This window comes from Theropithecus gelada, chromosome 11 (assembly GCF_003255815.1).
Source record: "Theropithecus gelada isolate Dixy chromosome 11, Tgel_1.0, whole genome shotgun sequence".
NCBI classification, from domain to species: domain Eukaryota; kingdom Metazoa; phylum Chordata; class Mammalia; order Primates; family Cercopithecidae; genus Theropithecus; species Theropithecus gelada.
The window spans coordinates 40419377-40441434 of NC_037679.1; the positions used below are offsets into that span (position 1 = coordinate 40419377).

A 22058-nucleotide genomic window follows, 5' to 3' on the forward strand; every position below is an offset into this window, starting at 1 on the left:
TTCTGGTCTTCAATTTCCTCATCATAATCCCTAGCAATAGTAATGCGTAAAGTCCATTCCAGATCCACAATTTATTTTTCCAATCAATGCTGTAATAATAATTACTATTTTGGTAAATATGTATGGCTAGTAATCAGAACATGAGAAAGTGTAAAAGTGTTCTATTCCTCTTCTTCCGTGGCCACATTACTTCCTCCTCTATTTTACTGGCAAAATAAACATCAAGTTTGTGCCTATTGTGGCTTTTTCAGTAGTAGAAATATTTAATTATTTGAATAGGTGTTTATAAATGTTTTTTTGGAAAAGTCCATAAATTATATTGGTTCACCAATATGACCAGAAATCATCACTAAAACAACATTGATAGATATATTGCTTTTGAAGAACCCTTGCTCCCTGGATGTAGCAGAGGCATTGAGAAAATATGGAAGTTAAATAATTCAACAAAAATCCATGAGAATATTGTTTTAAAAATATATTACAAGCATAATAGACTAATTATTAAAAAATAAAATTGTTACTACAACTCATAAAATATGTTCAATATAACAAAATAGAAAGCAGAAATTCCTATGTCAGAAATTAGGCAGGTTAAAGCATCTCCTTTTTTATTGAACAATTATTATAAAGAAAAGATTGATGTGCAATGGAACACCCTGCACGTGCCTCCTCTCAAGGCATTCATTCAGAGAAACCACGTACTTTTTATTAAATTGGCACTTTGAAAAAAAATGCATATTTTTGGCCTTAACTCCACAGCATCTGTGGCAAGCTCCTTAAATTTTCACATGAACAAAAACATAAATGTTCAGAAACACTGGCATTACACTGTCTCAAGAAATTTATCATATTTTTCACATCATACACCCCACAGAAATGAAATTAAAACCAAAAGGATATAGTTTTTAGATGTTTAAAATGGTTTTCTTGTCAACATACCTGTGAATTCTATGATGGGTTCAGAAAAAATAGGCAATTTCTCAGGTTTCCAAGAAAATTGCCAAAAGCATTTGGAACTAGTTATCACCATGGACAACATAATCTTTCTGAGCCTACTAGCTATCTAGGAATCACTTTCCTATAAAACAAGCTGATTAAATTTGCAGGCAGTAAAACAGTAATATTTATCAGACGGTCCTTCATCATTTTTTAAAATAAAAAACTTAATCAGTATAAATACCTTAAAATATAAAATATAAGAGAAAATACGAAAATAAACACAAATTTAAACACAAGTTTAAAAATTTAACTGCTCAAAAAGCATTGCAAAAATTTCTATTATTTTGTTATGAATTTATTTATTTTTTTATGAAATTATATAAATTATCTGATTTCTCATAGTTTTTATGAACTTTCTTCTCTTCCGTAGTAAATAAAGTTAAGAACAATTTCAAGCAGCTATATCACTTTAGAATGTTAAGAATTTCACCTCATGACTTTCAAACAAATGTGTTCTGCAAAAGACAAAAATCTATAGTTATAAATGACCCATATTTTGTGCTAATATATTATAAACTTCATATAGGAGGTAATATACATTTGCAGAGATTTTTTTTCTGATTAATTTTTCTTATCGTAAATATTGATGCATTCTTTCCTACAGATATTTATTTACAGTAGCATATGGCCTCATTATTTTTCTCTCCATTTCAGAAGTGTCAAGGCTATGTTAATAGTGAGAGAGATTCTGTCAAGAATAAATATTCTTCAGTTAAAGACCATTGTGAGTAATAGGCAAGTAAGTTTTAATTAACATGAAAAAAATAGGTTATGTTACCATCTAATGAATGAGATCAGATGCAATTATTGACATTATGTATTCCTTGGCAACATCAGCATATATCCAGTCAGGAGAAGAAGAAATTACCAGCAAACATATGTCTTATATTTCAAAATGAGAGCCTTCAACTTTTCAGTTTCCTCACCTTGATCTTCCAGATCTCCTACAATTGAATGGACCTTCTCCTGTTATAAACTAGTCAATTCTGGATGGAAAACTTCAAATAAGAAACAATTCATTAAAAGAGTTTTACGTTTGGAATATAATTGACTCTTGCTTTGTAAGGTTCAAGTTGGTGATTCAGAAATATTTTTAAATCAGTTATTAACACCAAATTGAGTAGTTAATGGCTGGGAACTGAAATGGAAAAGTAAAATGAATAAATATTTTTTAATAGGTGAAAGTTGAGAATGTTTAAATGCTGGTGGGGAAAAAAAAACAGGAGCAGAAGTTGAAAGCAAGGGGGAATTCAGCACAAAATGACTAAGAAAATGGAAAGGGATGATCTGAGTAAGAAGAGAATAGCCTAGTTTTCTATAATAAGACACATGGGGCAAGTGTTAGTATATATTTGGCATCAAGCAATTCAGGGCACTTGGATGGTTTCTCTCTCTCTGTCTCTCTGTCTCCTTAAGCTAGAATGTAAACTCATCAGCAGAAGATACAAGTTTGAGGAGAGTGGAGGTCTCTAACAAGAGTTGCAGAGAGTAGAACAACATTAATGAAATAAAACTCTTGGGATTACTAGGCAGTGCTGAATTTCACGATAAAACTATTTCTAATTTCCCTGCTGTAATTTTCTCCAACAGCACAGATGTGCCAAAATGTACACATGGAGAAAAAAAATCTCGTTGTTGGGTGTGGTTGTTATATGTAGATGTGACCAAATGAAAGCGGAGTGAAGAAATTTAACAAATTTTGAGGGTGCTGAAATTACGGACATGATCTAAGCTAAACAAGGAGAGAGGGGAAAACAGAAAGGGGATAGTGCACTGGTAAAGGATAGAGGTTAAATATAGATGATAGAAGAAAAAGTTCATAAAGCAAGATCAAAGGTGGGAAGACTGTGATTAGCAAGAAATGAGATGCTTGAATTGGTAAGTTTGAAAGAAGCATGATTTGTGGTGATGACAAGATTCAGAATAGTACCATGAAGAGTGTCTGACTTGGGGTAGTGAACAACACTGGAAGCAATAAAGTTATAAAACCAAAAGGTTAGTTTGTGAATGGGTGATCTATGTGGATATCAGAGCATACCAGGGTGATGTCAAGAACTGCTTAAAATTCCTGCTTAAAGACAGATGATGGGACTTTACAGACAAATATTTAAGCATGTTTCTAGTGATTCTTCTAAATGAAAGAAATGGTTCAGAAGTTTAAGTGTGGTTCACCATCACATTAAAAATAACTTTTCTTTAAGTTAATATTGACTTCAAATAACTAAAGCATTTGAGACTACTTAAAGGAGTTTAAGAAATCTTTATCGCTCTAAGAATTTTGTTATTCATCCGCCTAGCAAACCCAATACAGTTAAGCCTCAAATTAAAATTTCAATTATGGAGAATCTGAACTAAAGATATTTAATTTCATGCTTGTGTATGTGTGTACAAAAATATACTTAATACACACACACACTTCATATATATATGAAGTCTTTTTGTATTGAACTTTTTATCTGTAAAATCCCGGCAAGAGACAGATTATACATAATTACTGCCCTTCTTAGAAGTGTGGAGACAAGAGACACTCGGTTCATGAATGGCTCATTTGAAATAACTATGGGAAGAAACTAAATTTCCAAAGATCTTATAAAAAAATACTATACAAAGTTTATATAGGATTTTATACTAGCAGGAACAAATGTGGAAAATTCTAGATTAAGATGTCAGCATTATATTTAAATGTACTTTAATATGATTGTTTTCATTTAAAAAGCCATAATTATTCTTGCTATTAGACTCTCTCTTGTAAGTTTTACTTGAATGAATAATTCAGATTGATTCAAGCACACATTTAAATTCTTTACATGGCTTATTTATTAGGGAACATTAGTATGATTATATGTTATATCAAACACTGGAATATTATGTGTGGTGAATTATATCAGAAAAAATCAATTTTATAAAGCATCTACATCTTCTGTTTTGAAATCCTCCCCACCCCCACTCTTTAAAAGCATGTTTGGTTTGAATACATTTGTTGCTCATTTTGAAGGATAGGGTAGGGGCAGATAAGAAACTAATTATTCTCTAGAGGAAAAAAAATGTGCTACCCTTTCCAGAGTACAAAGAAACTGGGGAATTCTTCATTCACTCCCTATTTGGACCATTAAAAGTTATATAGGATATTCTAGGTGCAGTTGAGATTGGACTACATATTCTTTAAATCAAAGCCCTATTCTTAGATACTAAATAATTCCAAGGAAAACTGGGCTCTGGAGATCTACATTTTTGTATAACACAGTGCCTGGAAAGCTATATTTCTTGATGCATAGAAGAAAATAGCAGTTTTTACATTAAAAGCTTTGTGAAAAATATTAGAGATAGTGGATGTAAAATGCATAGAACAGTGCATTGCCTAGCACATTATAACTAATCAATGTGATTATTATGTAGATATTACATATAAAATAGATAACATCATTAGCATGCAAAAGATGAGGAAAACATGAAGCAGAATATATGCACAGAAGGAGATAAAAGTAATCAGGAACAAAAAAAAAAAAATAGATAATAGGCATATCAAGACCATGAAGTGCAAGATGGGAAGATGGGAAACAGAGAGATAAAGCTGGTGAGGTACACAGGGAGCAGATAATGTAGGGATTTATGGACTACATAAAGCCATTTGAAATTAATTCTAGGGCTGTGAGGGAGTGATTGAGGGGTTTTAGGCAGCTAAAAAAATAAGATTTAGATAGGTCTCTTTAGCTGAAGCATGAATAATGGATTACAGGAAGGCAAGACTAGACTAGAAGTAGAAAGACTATTGTAGTATGATGGCTTGAGCTGGAGAGAAGAAAATCAACAGATTTGAGAGGTTTATAAAAATGCAATTAACTAGATTTGGTAATAGTACATGGACGTGTGCAGAGGAAGAATTAGGACAAGGAAGAACAGGAGCAAAGAGGAAGCCCAGGTTTCAGGTTTGGTCATCTGGGTAGAAATCACTGCCCTAACTCCTATTATATTTTTTCAGGTTTTCTTCTTTATCCTAGAGTTCTTTCTTTGTCCAGCTTCTGTATATGCATTCAATTATTTGGGAAATGCATTTTAAATACTTATAATATGCCAGCGTCTATATGTTAAAAATTCAAAGATCCTCCTCTGTTCAGTTCTCCTCTGAATTTTATAGGGAATCACAGAATCTCAGGGCAGGGACAATTTAAAAAGCATGTAGTACAAATTCTCAGCCAAAAGGTGAATCCTCCATAATCCTATTATGTACATATGCCTGTCAGGTCTATATTAGACATAATTACAGTGAACAACTCCCTTTCCAGGTGGTCAATTTTTTCTTCCTACCTTTGTGATTGTTAATAATTCTCTTACAGTCAGCTCAATTTATCTGTAGTAACCCCTGACTTCTGGCCCAAGGTCTTATCATAAGGCCATAAAGAACATGTTTGGTTGTTCATTCTCTTGGCAGCGTCTATATCTTTGTTCTGTATACACCACATATTCCTATTTCTACCAGTCTTTGAAGACATGACTTTGTGTCATCTCACTAGGATGGTCATGTTCCTCTGAACATATGCTGGTTTTGATACATCTACTTTAAGTATATTTTCCAGAAATGAACACAATACCCAGCTATAATCTGGCAAATGCATAGAATTTTGACCCTGTTACTGCTTTTATGGATATTGAAAAACATTAAATTATTTGTCAGGCATTGCTCATTTGCCTACCTTGTAGAAACTTTTTCCGTAGGAGCCACAGGTAAATTATATATGTTCCCCTATAGAAGAAATCAGTAAGTATAGTCCTGAAGTTGGCTGCAGGAGTATAGAAATTCCCATAGAAAATTTCATCTTGTCAGATTTGGATGCCTCTGTAAAAATCATCCTTAACCATATTCTTTATCTAAAAACTGAGCTATGCCTTCTAGCTTTGCACTTTGCCAAACCTGATGTTCTTACTTAAATCATGTGTGAAAGTGCTGGGTTATGCCACCTTCTTTTTCACTTAGTCCTCATCAATTCATTTGTGAAGCCCCTTTGGTTATTTGTCTTTAGCTGGGAGAATGTCTTGTAAATAAGAATATTAGGGTGACTTTGGGTTTCTGACACTTTTCTCATTCTCTACAAAGACTTTAAAAAGTGATCATGAGCCCTGAAATACTTAAATGCAATAATTAGTTTTCATGTCCATCTCTCTACAAGTTCTTTGAAGAACAGAACTAGGTAATTCAAATATCAGTAATTTAAAACATTTCTTGGGACATACTGAGGAAAAGAATGAAAAATTATCATTTTCATGTTCTACTAATATTAATCTAGGATTTATATCAATTAAGATAAATGATATGAATTTATTTAGAAAACGACATTATCTTCTACTGTATGTAACTATCTTGATTTTAATTTTCGTTTACTAATTTTTATTTTACTCTTTCCAGATCAAAAATGTTTCTCCTGGCAGAAATGATGGAGACAGCAGAGGGCTTCTGCTCTACTCTTTGTGATATATTCACATTGCACTGCTGGCTCAAAACAGCAACTCTATTCCTTTTGTGCTGTTTTCCTTCCTCTAAATAGATCAATATATCTAAATATATGTAAAAGAGAGCACTTTGGTTTCCCTTAGCTTTCTTTTTACTAACAAATTTCAGTGCATTTTGACCCTTATGCTTTGGATATTATTATTACTTACGTTCAGGGAATTCTTATAATTGTCCTTGGTTGGAGCTAGGCAGGGCTATGCATGATCACATGGCAAAGCCAACAGCAGCTCTATTTTAGTGAAAACAGAGGAGACAGGCTTCTGGAGTTCCAAGTAGGAAACTGGGACACATTTTCCCAGAGAAATTTTGAAAGCATTGGGTTTAGGTTCTAAAATGTTGTATATTATTATATTCGTTGAATTAGTTGCCCAGGAATTTTCCCACAGTAATTGTGTCTGTACTAAATAAACCCCCGACTAAAATAAACAAACGGATCCAAGCACAAATACCTGTTCCAAACTAGGCCTTAAAAGGATTTCATCTAAGGACTTTATTTTTGGAATGGGATGAAGGAGAATATATGTGTTTGTGACAAGGCTGGAAAAATCTCTCATGATATCTTATTGTCAAAGTTTTGGGAATATCTTGACTCTATTGCCTCTGGAATCTGTTGTTTCTCTAATCTGTGAGATCATCTAATATCATGCAGGTGAATCCTTCTTTTTGCTTTATCTACCCAGAGACAGTTCCTACTGCATGCCTACAAAACAAATTTTTGTGGGGGAAGCACAGACTTTTACTTTCTGTGTATATAGAATACTTAGATGGGAGTATGTACTCAGAGCTTCTAACACATCTTACAAATTAAGTTCTGGATTTAATTTGACATATAGGCACTTAACAAAGATGTATTAAATGAAAGAATGTTGTGAGTTTCTGTGATACCTTTACATATAAATATTTTCCATGACATATATTTTGCTTACAGATATGTACACTCTGAACCTGCCAAACGCCAAAGATTAAAAGTGCAGTCTCAAAACACATTAACGATTACACACTGAGGAGACCCTCAGGATTGTGATGGGAATAAATTAAGTAAATCTATAGAGCTTCGCTTTTATGTCTTTGATATTCTAACATAAAGATATATTGGTAGTGATTAAGTGTGACTGCTTTGCTCCAAGGATAAACTGCTTCTCGGGAGAGGATGCTGCTGATAGCTGAATCGGGGTGTTAATTTCATTTTAATGATATCAAAAAATTAATTCGCATAGGAAATCTATTTTCCTTTAGCAGTCTTATCCATTCAGAATACATATAAAAGTCTAACATATAATAATATACTATCTATATTGTAACTAAAGATTGAAAACGATGTTAGTCAGTATATTAACATTCGTATGATATCTTTCAACTTAAGTTACAAAAATAGAGAAAATTTCAGCATGGATATATCCTGTACCAAAAAAATTATATAATGTTAAGAGGCAAGAGAAAACATTAGCAGATAAAGAATTAAGCTAAATATTTCACCATGTATATTGCTGGAGATAAATAACTATTCAGTGGATATTCTGTCAATTTTAATATGTTCACTGCCTGTTCAGAACTGTCTTGAGAATTAGAGAGGTGAATTACTATTGAAACAGACATCCTCATCTTTAATCCCAGCAGTCTGTGTAAGACTAAGCTTCTTGGAATCAAAGTTGAGTGTAGAAATGTGAATCCTCTAGAGTAACAGATGTCAAATAGTTCAGCCTAACAAGTCTTCAGTTTGCTAAGTATAAAGTAGAAAAATGAAACACAACATTTGAATAGACACATACTTATGGCATTTCTGAACACCAAAGATAAAGCAAAAGTAAATTTAAAAAACTGTTAGAGAGAGAGGAAAAAGAAATCCTACATGCTATATACAAAAGAATGGCAATCAATTGATCATTAGCCATAACTAGAAGCAAGAACAGCCATAACTTCAAAGTTCTGAGGACAAATTATTTTTAACCAATAGTTCTATATTTTGGGAAATTATCAACTGATGTTAGGTGTAAAATATATTTTCAGGTCTCTAATGACTCAAGGAATCTGCCACTTGCCCTATCATCACATTTCTAGAGATGCTGACATGTGAAACTGGAAACTAAATATATTCCAGGGGAGAAAAGTAAGAAATATAATGAGATATATAATAAAAATATAATTAACACTGATGATTCAAAACTTGCTTAAGCAAGAATGTTGATGACATTAACTTTTATTAATTCCCTTGTAAGCTCTTAGTTCTTGATGCTAAAGTAACAGATTTATGAAATTATAATAACGTAAATGTTATTTTTAATATTATGTGGTGCTTATACCTGTGCAACTTGAAAGTCTGTGATTAACCAGGTCTTTCTGTGTTAGGTGGATTTAACTATTTGGGGTTTCCAGTTATGCTTTTTTTTTTTCCCCACTATTTACCTAAGCCAGCCCTTTATTGGAAATACGGCTGACAGTTTGATTTTTAATTGACAGTTTTGTCAGTCAACAAATAAATTCTGAACTTAGGCAAAGAAGAGAGTTTCTATTTATTGTGCCCCAAAATACCCAAATATAGTCTCTAAGTACAATTTGTTGAGTTGGACCTCATTCAGAAACACAGGTTTTTTGGGGGGCTGGTTTTAAGTCTTAAGGGACCATCTATCATTCCATACAGTGTGATTGTAGCTCACTGTAACCTCGAATTCATGGGCTCAAGCAATCCTCCTGTCTCAGCCTTAGGACATGCACATGCCATCATGCCTGTCTCATGTATTTTTATTTTTTTGTAGAAATGGGGTCTCACCCTGTTGCCCAGGCTGAGTCTCAAACACCTAGGCTTGAGCAATTCTCCCACCTCAGCCTCCCAAAGTGCTGGGATTACAGGCATGAGTCACCATTACTGGCCTGTGTGGTTGGCTTTAATCAGCCTTCCTGAACAAGAAGTTTTTAGGTTAAAACATAGGCTGGAGAGCTAAGAATGGGAAATACGTTCTTAAATATGAGGTGAAAGGTATAAAAGAAAAGGAGTGAAATTTTCAGGTCTGGTTGTTCTAAACGTAACAGTAAAAGAGAAGATGTTTTCGTTAAATAAAAAAGGAGCCTGGAGTTCAAAGAAATCCAACAGAGAGTGATGGATAAGATCTCAGAGAGTCATGGCATCCCCACAGGAAGTCCACATTGAATAAACTATGAAGAATTATAATGTTAATACTGAGACTATATATTGAGAATAAGTGACTCACCCTTAAATGTCAGGAGCCTACAGAGAAACTGCTCAGTTTTTAAAGGAGAAAAACCAAGAAAATGACTGTGAAGCATTCAAAGAATTACTAGCTGAGTTTTAGTTTGACACAATTATTATAGGTTAACTATACTCTACATAAACCTGCTGGAGAAATTTATGGAATTGATGATTTAAAGAAAAGTACAGCAAAGATGGGGCAAAGTAAAGGCAAACTAGGCAGACCAACAATAGATTGACTTTAGGCCGAAGTTACATGTTACTCTGATGAAACAACAGCAATTGTTTAATAATACCCAGGAAGGTAAAGATGGATAAGACAAGATTTTCATGACTAGTGGGTGGTTTAGTAGATTTAATGTTGTTGATTTCCTATTTCTCATAATAAGACAATAGAGAGAAATATAAGCAAAACTAATGCCTGGACCAGAAAGCAAAGAAAAAGGAGAATTAAAGTAGGAACACAAATCTTGTTAAGTTGTTGTAACCTATGTGTGTTAAATTTACTGGATGGTAAGTGTGCCTCAAATTAAACCTTTGTTTAGGACTGCCAAATTACAAATTTCTGAACTTTGCAAGAATTTGGAATGTCTTAAATGCTGCTCTCTGAAAGTAACTCCCCCATATGGCTTTTTAAAAAATGTACCATAATTAACTCCTCTAGAGATTTCTCCCAATTAAATTTAAAGTTACAGACTGTCAATTCTAAATAGCTGCTATCCTAGCAAATTTGAAAATAAGATATTGTCTAGTTCTGGCTATCCTCACAAAGACTACTGAATCTCTGCTATGAATTATGGGATAGTGAGCATAGCTGTGTTAAGTACTAAGCCCTGGAAATACCATTTTGCTGGTCCAGTGGATAGAATTTAGAAACAACTGATAGGACAACACAGGTTGCAACTGTGAACATACAATCTATAGTGTTCAACATTATGAAAAATGTTGCTTCATTTATTGTTTTTATTTATTTTTTAAATGTACTTAAAATTATTTTTCATCTTGATAGAAGACTAGCAGACATGAAATTTGAACACAGAAAAGAGCATAACTCATCAAAGTGCACTGAAAGAGGATATGGTTTCTTTAAAAAGAAAGAAAATTGGAATTGTTTAAATGAAATTTTAAACACTTGGAAAAATTCAAGAATAGGCTGTCAACATTTAATAATATTAATAATTAACAACATAAAATTCAATACAAAAAAAGTTTGAAACCACGTAATTTAAAAGTAAATTGTCTATGTCTAATAAAACTCATTATGTGAAGACAATTTACTCTCTGGTAATCCAGAAATCAAGCCACAGTGATATGAAAGTTCCGAATAGGTGTTAACAATTATTCATATAAGTCTTTGAACACTGGTTGCATATCTATGCTCATAGGGTTATTGCTATGGAATAATCAATAATAAGGGAAATACTTTTGTGCTTTCATTAATTATCTCTGACTTGCCTTGTTAAATCCATTTGAACCTAAATACCATTAATCCATGGGGAACTGTACTAAGAAATGTTAGCCATTTTTGCCTTATAGAATGATCTTAATATTCTTCTTAATATTAAAACAAGTATTCTACATAATACATTTTACAGTTACATTTTGCCAATACATGTTGCAAAATAAAACCCAAAGTCAAGCATGGTAAGATATTTAAGGGAAGAACTAGTATTTGTTTCTGACTGTGAGGGTACTTAGTAGTTGAGAAATGAGCCTATAAAATTATTGTCAAATCCACCCAACAGTGTATAAGGTTAAAAATAGCTAAACTTTAAATATGTTATTTTAAATTGAAATGTTTATCTTTAGTAGCTATTTAAAAAAATATTCCAGTTGGTTCTATCAACAACTAATAAAGTATGCAGTGCACTGCCTCGGTATCAGACTTATATGCAATTGTGAAAGCTGTTCAGATTGCCATTCTTAAGTTAAGTATTTCTCTGGGAGAAATGAGAATTAACTTTTAAGGGAAATAAACTGTTTCCATTAGTCAGGCTGGGTTTTGATCATTTATATATTTTTAGACTTGAAATCAACTGCCAACATTTTAAAAAAATTAACAGAGGAAAGTATTTTTTAGAAGAATGTTTTTCTCAATAAATAGTTATGAAATAGAGTATATCACTAACTGGTAGGACTAAACAAAATTAAGACATTTGAAACAGATTATGATAATATTTAAATATATTTTTGAGTGATCAGTAACTAAAGAATAAATATACATTATTGATTATGGCTGAGCATTTGATTGTATTGTAGAAATAATGATGTTCTCAAGGTCATTTTTTCTGGACAATGTTCCTACTGAACTGGGATATATGTACATAATTTTTAGTAACTAACAAACTAATAAACAATTAGGTTAGTGAGTTGTTCGGCAACTTGTAAGTATATAGTTCCCCATTGTTAGTAAACATTTACAAAGCAAGTGAGAAAGCAAAATATGAAGTCAATTGATTAGCCCGTATAGTATAGTCCTAAGAGCCTATCTGTTACAAAATGATTATGAAAGCAGTGAATATTCTTTCATAGGAAAGAAGGAAAATGTGAAAACTAAAAACACAATGTAAGAAATATTTGAGAAGAAGGAAAAGTAATAATCAACCAATAGATTCTGGAATAAAGAGAAATTGATTTACATTTAAAGAACATGTCCTAAAGGTGCCATTTTGTCAATGAAAATGTTACTATGTATTTTTAAAATGTTATTTCCGGACCTACTTGCTTTCCAACAGCTGCTGCAACTCAAAATTTGCCAATGTTGCAAGTCATTTAAATGTTCCATATTATATATGAATGAAAAGATACACTATCAATTTCCTGACAGATGCAAAACAATCTGCTCTGAGTCTAAAATAAGTTTATATTCAATCAGTCAGAGAAATGTTTCTCCTTTACTCCATTTCAGAGAGTAGATACTTATAATTGCCACGAGAGAAAACAAAAGTAGATGGTGTAATCTCATTTTATCATACCAATTAGGTATTAATTTTTACCATCAATAGGGTTTTGCATTACTTTTAAGGATTTTGAAACACATCCATGGATGGTTACATTGAAGAAACTGCTTATTTCCACCACAGGCCAAATACTGTTATGCTCTTTTAAACAGTAGCTCACAACCAGGAAACATAAGCCCTGAGGGTTTTAGGTAATATCTGGAAAATACTGGCTTCAATATAGTTCTTTTGTTTCCAACCACTCTCTTTTTAATTCCCTGTAAATAACAATAAAGAATTACTAAAAGTTAGAAAACGGGGGGGAAAATCCCCAAACCTACTTTTTCTTCAGTCTTCGATCCTTCTCAGCTTGAGTTCCGAGTTTGCCTAACCCCAGGGACTCCTGAGCTGCAGCTTCAGTCTCCATAAAGCCTCCTGTGAAGAGAAGTAACTAAGTATTCAGATTATGTTGCATAGGTTGTGTCAATTCTGAAGTCAGGTTGTTAAACGTTTAGTTGAGCAACTGTTTAGTATCACATTTTAAAATGCTCCTTATATTACTAACCTAACATGCATAAAATGGCGTGGGTACATACATAAACACACACTGAGAAAATGAAAACAAACAGTACCTACGGGGATACAATTTGTTGCACCCAGTGGCAACATAATGAATGTGGCCTGTGCACTGACAGACACTTGAATATACTGTCCCCAAGTCTTAAGGTCTGTTTGTATACTTTTCCTATGGAAAATAAGTGCAAATATCTACACAGTGTGTGATATTTGTTTATTTTTTCAACACGTGAAGTATTTGCAATATTTCACATATAATGGGGTAAATGATAGTCATTGGGTAGGAACTCAAGTATATGTTTTCCGCTACAAGTTGACACAATGGAGAGGCTTTTGCTGACTTTTAAGAGCTCTTCATAGACTGCTCCAGGAAATTTGTTCTGCTCTACTGGCTGACTCCAATATCCTCTTACTTCCATAACTTGATGTGTTCTGGGAAGGTTCTTGTGTTGTTTTTTAAACTTCATAATATTTTTTGAAAAAATTCTAAATTTCTTCAAAAGAGCTTGATAAAAATAGCTATTACCCAGTAGGTCATAAACTCTCATTTAGTGTCAATATATAATACGTATACCTCATATAACTTTGTAATAAAAAGAGGAAGAAAGAAAAGTATGATGTATTTTAAACACATATCACAGGATTTCTAAATTTACAAAATTAATTCATAAATTATCTATCCTAATTGAAAAATAAGGACTTACTCCCTATGTGCTGAAGTCAAGCTAAATGAAAATGCTCACTATTTTTAAATGGGTTAAGGTATATAATTTTTTTTTATAAAAGAAATTTAAACTCCAGTTAAGGTCAAGACCAGGTAGAAAGATTTAAGCTAATACAAACTCTTACAAAGACTATGCAAGAAATTTCATCACTATATCAGTAAATAAGACTATCGAAGACAACTTTTGCTCTTCTCTCATTGTAGTGAGCACTTCCTTACTTAACATTTGCAGGACTTGACCAAGATATGGTTTCTCTTTAGCAGAGTAAAATATCTTACCAAGGCGCCAGAAGCAAATTTTGATGTTACTGTTTTTAATAACTTATTTTACCAAATAATTTATAGCACTGGATAATATTAACTTTGGAACATTGATATAAATAAATGAATCTCATTCCTGATAACCTTCTTACTGAATGGTATAATTTTTTAAAAGTATCCTTTAATTAAGAACACGTTTATTGCTGTCTAGATCTAATTCAGAGATGTGGAGTTTGAGGGCCAAAATTTGTTTTACTTATTATGCACATGTTTAATGAATATAGGTACTTAAATCTTTTTTTATTACGAAAGATTTCTCTTCTTGGTATGGATTAGGAAAGTTTTCCACTGGTGACTAAAGTAGTCTTGGTAAACACTTTCAAATGGGAAAGTTTCCATTATGTACAGTGAGTGAATATTTTCATTTTATTTGTCTCATCTGTATATTTCCCTTACTGTATATCAATAAATTATTATTCAGAGTCTTCAAATAATAATAAAAATGTTCTCTTGAAATGTAAATGAAAATGAATGAGTCATTTAAAAGTTATAACATTCTTGAATGGTCCATATGGGGACATAGAGATTGATGAGGCAGACATTTTCAATAAACAGTGAAACATTTTCAGCCACCAGGTGGTTGGATGAATCAGGCTTTTATTCCTCTGAGAAATACAAGAACATTTAAATTATGATTTAAATTTATTCATACACCCAAAATTTTAATAGAAAAAAATCACATTTTTAAATAATAAAACTTGAAATAAAAGCAAAGAAAAATGTAGGAATATTTTGTGAGTTAAATCTAGATATTTTATTTTCTCATAAATAAACATAAAAATAAAAAGCATGAAGAACTGAGAAATACTGGGAGTATTTCAAAATCTAGTGTCTTGTTTTCAAAGCATTTGATAGATTACTGGAACTACATCCTGCGCAAAAATTCCAAATACAAATGAGACGTAAGGCCATTGTAAGTAAAGTTATTTTTAAGCATCACATTCAGGACAGTGTACTTAACCAGGAGAAAAGTCCCAGCAAGTGCATATTTTCAGCCCAATTAAAACACTTCTGAAGGAGGACATTTTTTCATAGAATTGACCTAGCTGCCTCACTCATCTCATGTTTATCTTTCCACATACTTTATCAACTAACCGGTAAGGGTGACCTTAGCAAAACCAGGTTGCTAAATCTTTTACTCTATGGATGATTATCTGAATCCAGTGAGAGTCTGTCTCATTCTTATCCAGGCATCAGTGGGCTCACATGGCTATGTGAACTTCAGAAATATCTATTTATCTATACCAATATTTTATTCACTTACTACAAGTGACTATTAAGCTCTTGAAATATGCCTAATCCAAGTGATATACTGTAAGTGTAAAATACACACCAGGTTTTGAAAACGTAGAAGAAAAAATACATGTAATTAACAAATTTTAAGTGATCATGTGTTGAAATGAGAATATTGTTTCCATATCGGGTTAAATAAAATGTAGGATTAAAATTAATCCCACCTATCCCTTTTGACTTTTCTTAATGTAGTTACCAGAAAATTTAAAATTACATATGTGGTTCACATTTGTGGCTTATATTATATTAATGTTGGCCAGCACTATATACCAGAGTTTCTACCTGGATACAGCACATCCATAGAAGGAATGTAAATGTTTGTGTATGTTGAAGGAGGGTGCATTTTTGGGGGTACTATGATTGGCACACACTGGACAGGGGATAAGGATTCTAAACCTCCTTCATTAAGAAGAGGATCTGTAGCTTCTTTTTTCTTTTTTTTTCTTTTTGCAGGGTCTCAGTCTGTCCCAGGCTGGGGTGCAAAGGCACCATCAGAGCTCACTGCAGCCTCAAACTCCTGGACTCAACCCATCCTCCTCCCGAGTCCCTGGGACTATAGATGTGTGCTACCATGCCTGGCTAGTTTTTCCACTTTTTGTAGAGACGAGGTCTTGCTATGTTGCCTAGGCACGTCTTGAACTGCTGGCCTCAAGGGATCCTTTGACTTCCCTCCCAAAGCATTGGGATTACAGATGTGAGCCACCATGCCTGGCCTAGCTTGTCATTCTCAAAATGACGAGTGCCTCAGAGGAGAAACAGAGAGAAACTGGTGTGTGGAAGCCAGGGGTTACTCATTCTTCAGAAGGTCTATTAGGAAACTATGTGGAAAGAACACAATGAACTCCACCCCTTTCATGGCCTGAAGTGCTTGGGCTTGAAGGTTTGAGTTCCATGATTCAGTGGACTACTTACATAATAAATTGTTTATCACCTTGTCAGGGTCTGCCTAGTGCTTGCGTGTGAGCAAGGCAGCATCCTTGCCCTCAAATAAGTTTTCTTGGCTATGACTTAAGCACCTTTACTTCTGTGAGGCCTTTGAGGACTTGGATTTGTTGAGGGCAAGACCACTCCTAGTGTGTGACAGGCACAGTCAAGGATTTTTTTTTTTTTTTTTTTTTTGCCAGCCCCTCTTCCTACGTGAACAGTTTTGAACCACTAAAAAATCAGTGGGACAACAATCTACTGATTCAATCTCATACAATACCATTTTTGCCAGTGGGAGCGAGGGATCCAATTGCCAGACCACCCTCTTGAAAACAGGGTCAGATCACTGGTTCAGGATGACTCCACAGATGCGAGTCACTAGGCTCCCTAAGGCATCTGGTCGAGTGCATGCATGGGGTAGAGTGTCAATGAAAACCCTGAAGGCGAGAAACAGGGACCCAGGCCCCTGCTGTTTGGCTGGATCAGGCAGCATGTCCAGATGGCACTACTTCCCTGCTGGTCCCAGTGTCTGAATAGTAACTAAAAATATTTCGATGCTTCCAGCGATTAGACCCCAGGTCCAGTTCTTGTCTGGGGGTGCCTTGCCCAGATGGCACTGCCAGCCCCAAACTATCCCAGACATTACAGGGGTTCTTAAAATTTTTCGAGGAAGATGCTACAAAATGTAGGGCTCGTGAAGGCTCAGGGCTGCAGAGCTCAGGAAGGAGACTCACATGCCCAGATCTATAGATGGAACTAGTTGGAGATATCTATTCATTTGGATTGTGAAGGTGTGAAAGTTGTTAGAATCAAAGTGGAGTCACTATTGTTAAGAAAATCCTGGCACATAGAGCCAGCGAAGGCCATAAACAGAGAGTTCTCATGCTCCCGTGCATGATAGCAACAACAACAACCACCACCACAACAACAACAAAGGACCCTACGAAAGCCACAACCTTGCACAAAGGCCATTGCAATCCTATGCAAAAAATATTTTTATAGGGATATCTATCTGGCAATTGCCTGTCCAACCTCTGACTGGTGGCACCCTTGTTATTAATTTGAGTAGCCAAAGATAATTGTTTCAAAAAATTATACAATCTTAATTTTTTGCCTTTAAAAATCTTTGTCTTCCTTTCCTTCCCTGAATGTACACAGTTTATAGTTTACTATGACATACATATTCTTATCGCAATGCTCTATTCCTAAATAAACATCTTTTCTTTTAGAGAGCATCTCTATCTGTTATTTAGGCCAACAAAGACAAATATCTCCACATTTCCCAGTCCTTAAATTCCATTCAAAATAACTTATTTCATATTGGCCCTTGAGATACAAGTCCGTAAAAATTGCTTGAAAACCCATATTGCAAAGCATCTGTCCCTCCATTTGTCCAGCAGAGGTCTCTATCATTGTGTGAAAAAGAAAGCTCTAACTCTACTACAATCTGCTGATGATAGCTGGCTTCCTCTTTCTTTCATTAGACCTGTCTTCATCATTAATCAACAGCACGTGGTTTGTATTTAAACACATTTGAATGTATAAATTGTTACTTAATTGTTCAACATCTGTTAGTCTGTTACTTATCTGGAGACTGTATTTAGACACAGTGACTGGCTCATAAAGGGTATGTAATAAATACAATCATAATTGGAGCGAAATACTACTTTATTTAAAGAAAGACCCTTTCACTATGCAGAGCATGAGTCATTTCTAATTGATACTTTGTGGAATTTTACATTGTAACTATTGGTTCCTTAACATCAAGCAACAATCTAAATTTTGGCCTAAAAGCCAGCACGGACATCCAAATTTTAGATGTAGAAAAATACAGTCATGTGCCACATAAAGACCTTTCTGTTAATGACGGGCTGCATTTATGACAGTGTTCCCATAAAATTATAAGAGCATATTTTTACTATACCTTTAATGTTTAGGTACACAAATACTTAACCATTGTGTTACGATTGCCTACGGTGTTCAGTACAGTCATATATTGTAGAGTTTTTATAGCAACAGGCTATACTTATAGTCTAGGTGTATAGGTGGCTATCCCATACAGCCTGGGTACATAGTAGGTTATATTATTTAGGTTTGTACAACAAAATCTCCTAAGGGATGCCTCTTTTAGAATGTTTCCTTATCATTAAACAATGCATGACTGTACTTGTGAAATGATGCTGGTATACTGCTGAAGCCATTGTTGTCACTGTGAAATTACTTTTTTATTAAGCTTATTATAGTAGGTCAATGAGTTCAGACAATTATAATACAAACTGGCAGATAACCATAAAAGAATTGCAATTTAGCAGGCAAAAAAAGCTCTTTGAAATGGTGTATATTGCTTTTCATATGGATTTAGAGGAAACTTGCTAAAGTAGCCTTAACCTAATGATATATGCATTTTTATATATGTAATTGGGAATTCTGCTTATTCAAAGTTAACGTATTTTTCTGTTTTCATTATTTTTTCCACAGTTTTGTTGTTTTGGCTCTATTTGATCACTCCCTTGTCTTGAACATCTCTTTGTCTTAGATTTGTTTCATCTTTTGCAATGCCTGTTAATAGCCTCTTCTTTATCCTAACCATTCACTATTGACATCAGCTAAGTTGGTCATGTGTGTTCTTTTTTCTTCATTGTAATTATTAGTAGAGCTCTCTGAAGACTCGAGAGAGTTGGTGTTTCCCAGGTGGCAAACAAATGAGTATGTTAAGATGGTATGGAGCAGATAATTTCCCCAGAAATAGCAAATGTTTTAATATTTCTGTTTCTTCTCCATATACTATCATCATTTTTTCTCAGCTGACAAACTGCCTCTAGAGAATAGAGCTTGTTTGCTCTAATCCTTAACTCTCACTTCGGCTTGGATGCTTGACCCTGGAACTCAGATCATCTTATTTCTGTGGTTGGTTCTGCTTCAAGATGCTGCCTCCCAATCTCTGCAGTTTCAATCCCTCTGTGACTAGGTAACTTGATCTTCAGTCCTAATCATTTCCTTTGCTTCATAATTTGATATCACACTTCTGACCCCAGTCAGTACCCACTTCCTATTTAACTGCAAAAAGTACCATTTCCATGACATTCTCTATGGAGCTTACTCTTTCACATAGTTTCAATATTTTTCTCAAAGATAAGTCCTGTTTGAAACTCTACCTTGACACCTTTTCAAATACGTAGGAACACTGCATTTAGATGATCCTAGTGGAATCAAACATATACAGCGAGAGAAAGATTAACCCAGAACTCTCTGCAAACATTATGTCTGTATCTTGTATTAGAAAATTATAATGTTTCTGTGTGATGTATTTTTTTACTGTTGCCTTGAGTTCTTAATTATTCATTTATATGGGATGTCTTCAAGATGTTATATACTTCCTGAAGTAAATAATCATATGTTAAATTTCTTTATGTACCCACACATGTTCCACAGGGATAGGAACTCAATGAAGTATTTTTTGATTGAAATAGTCCCGAGAGTCTCCTTTCCTGAACATCAAACCTGGAGGTAGGAGCCAGGATTCACTCTCAGCTCTCTCACTAAGTAGCTGCTCTGCCTTCTGAAATCATCTCATTTCTACAAGTATAGAATGTGGACAACTACATGATCCTCACATATCTTCTAGAATCTTTAGGCATATAGCTCTAGAAGTCTGTAATCTTAAAAGTAGAAATTCCTTTTCACAGTAAATATTTTAAGGTGTATGAGTGGTATAAAGAAGAGTTGCCTGAGAAACGACTTAAAGATTCATAGATTCAGGATTCCTAGGGTTGAAGTAGGTCTTAAAGATCATCCACTACAATCATCTTTCCAATGCTTGGATCCTCTCCACAACAGCTCTTCCTAGTATTTGTCTAGCTTTTGTTCAACAATTTCTAAGTGACAAATAACTCACTACCTCATAAGCCAGCCCACTTTGTATAGAATTCTGACATCCCACTGTTCTTTCTTACATTGAGATGAAGAATAATTTTGTACAACTTTAATACTTTGGTTCTAGTTTCGTATCCTCACCTAACAATGAAAAAGACGATAGCTCTTATACAGAACAGCTCTTCAAATTTTGTGATCAGCTACTTGGTAGGTCAGCAAAGAGAATAAACACACCATCTACTTATGTTCTCTGAACGTGATTCCAATCCTCCACATGTCCCTAATTTTCCCCGCCAACCTTCCTCCAGGTTGATGATGTGCCTTTAAAAGTACAGTAACCAGGATGAATTCCATTGCTTGGCTGTTATTTTATCATAGCAGAGTAGAGTAGAAAAAACTTTCATATCAACTCTTATGTCTATTAATGTGGCCTAAACTTATTAATCAATATTGACTGTAGAGTCCGTTGAAATTTTTATTTTTTTTTCTTTAAAAACTTGCTTCTAAGAGCTATACTTTTAGAGTAGGATTAATTTAGATCCCCCTTACATCCATTCTATTAATTTTTTTTTTTTTTTTGGCGGGAGAGATAGTGTTTAGGGGTAATACTAATCTTTTCACTTGGGATTCCTCCCCTTAGTAATACCCTCAGGTATCAATCAGATACCTGAGCTGTTGAAACATTCATATCCAAGTGATTTTGAATGTGCTGATCAAGAACAGAGTACGTCCTAATCATGCCACTAGAAACTTTGATCCAAGGTGACGTTACTCCACTCATCAGCACTACTGGGCAACGATTATTTAACTAGTTATAAATCCCACCTAACTGTTCCATCACTCAGACCCCATTTTGACATTTTGTCCCCAGGGATGTCATGAGTGATGGCTTGCTCACCACCTTTCCTTATCTGTTACTAAGTAAATTTGTCAAAGAAACAAAGGAAATTAGTCTGACGTGGCTGTTTTTAACATAGGTTAATTTACTTTGTTTCAAAATAGATGAATGCCTTCAGATAAAATTAAAAGTCAAGCTAGTCAGGACTGCAATTATTTATGCATGATCACAGATCTTAGGGTTCATGGCCACTGTTCCTAGTTCTGACAGGACAGACAATGTAGCAGATAAAACATTTCTGGGCCAAAAAATCATGAAGTTTTTGTTTTAAGTATAAAGTTTGTATCTGTTTATGTACTATCTTCGCTAAAGTGAAAATTCCTCCATGCCAACAGCCATGCCTTGGTCATTTTCCTAAAGTCCATAATTGTACTCTGCATTTAAGAATGGTTCAATACATGTCTATTCACTAAAAATAGGAATAAATAAATTATTTTGGATTATCTATGTCTTCTCTCCCTCCACCAAAAAAAAAAAAAAAAAATCTCCTCAATTCTGGGGCATAAATGCCCTCTTGGTAATGCCTATATTCTGCTGAACTTTTTCTCTTCAAGTAAACAGATAGAAACAGAAATGAGTTTTTGAATGATTCCACTTATTTGTATACTCTACTCACATCAGATAAACCTTCATTTCATTCATTTTCTCTAAATTTATGCATTACTAAACAAAAATAACAATACAGATTTTATAATTCTCACTTTGATCTTGGTGATTTTTCCAATTGTCTGTTTATTTTGATGGATGGCATTCCTGCCACTGCTTTTACATGTCGATGCTACTTGCTTCTATCTATTATT

General features: G+C 34.0%; 1 protein-coding gene across 10 annotated transcripts in view; it reads right to left on the reverse strand.

Annotated features, from left to right (window-relative positions):
- Positions 1 to 22058, reverse strand: part of PPFIA2 (PTPRF interacting protein alpha 2) — a 516020-nt gene that overhangs the window by 55059 nt on the left and 438903 nt on the right. For all 10 annotated transcript variants that reach the window (XM_025402781.1, XM_025402785.1, XM_025402783.1 and 7 more), the window contains one exon: positions 12991 to 13084. In XM_025402781.1, coding sequence (XP_025258566.1) covers positions 12991 to 13084 — 94 coding nt within the window. The remainder of the gene's footprint in view (positions 1 to 12990; positions 13085 to 22058) is intronic.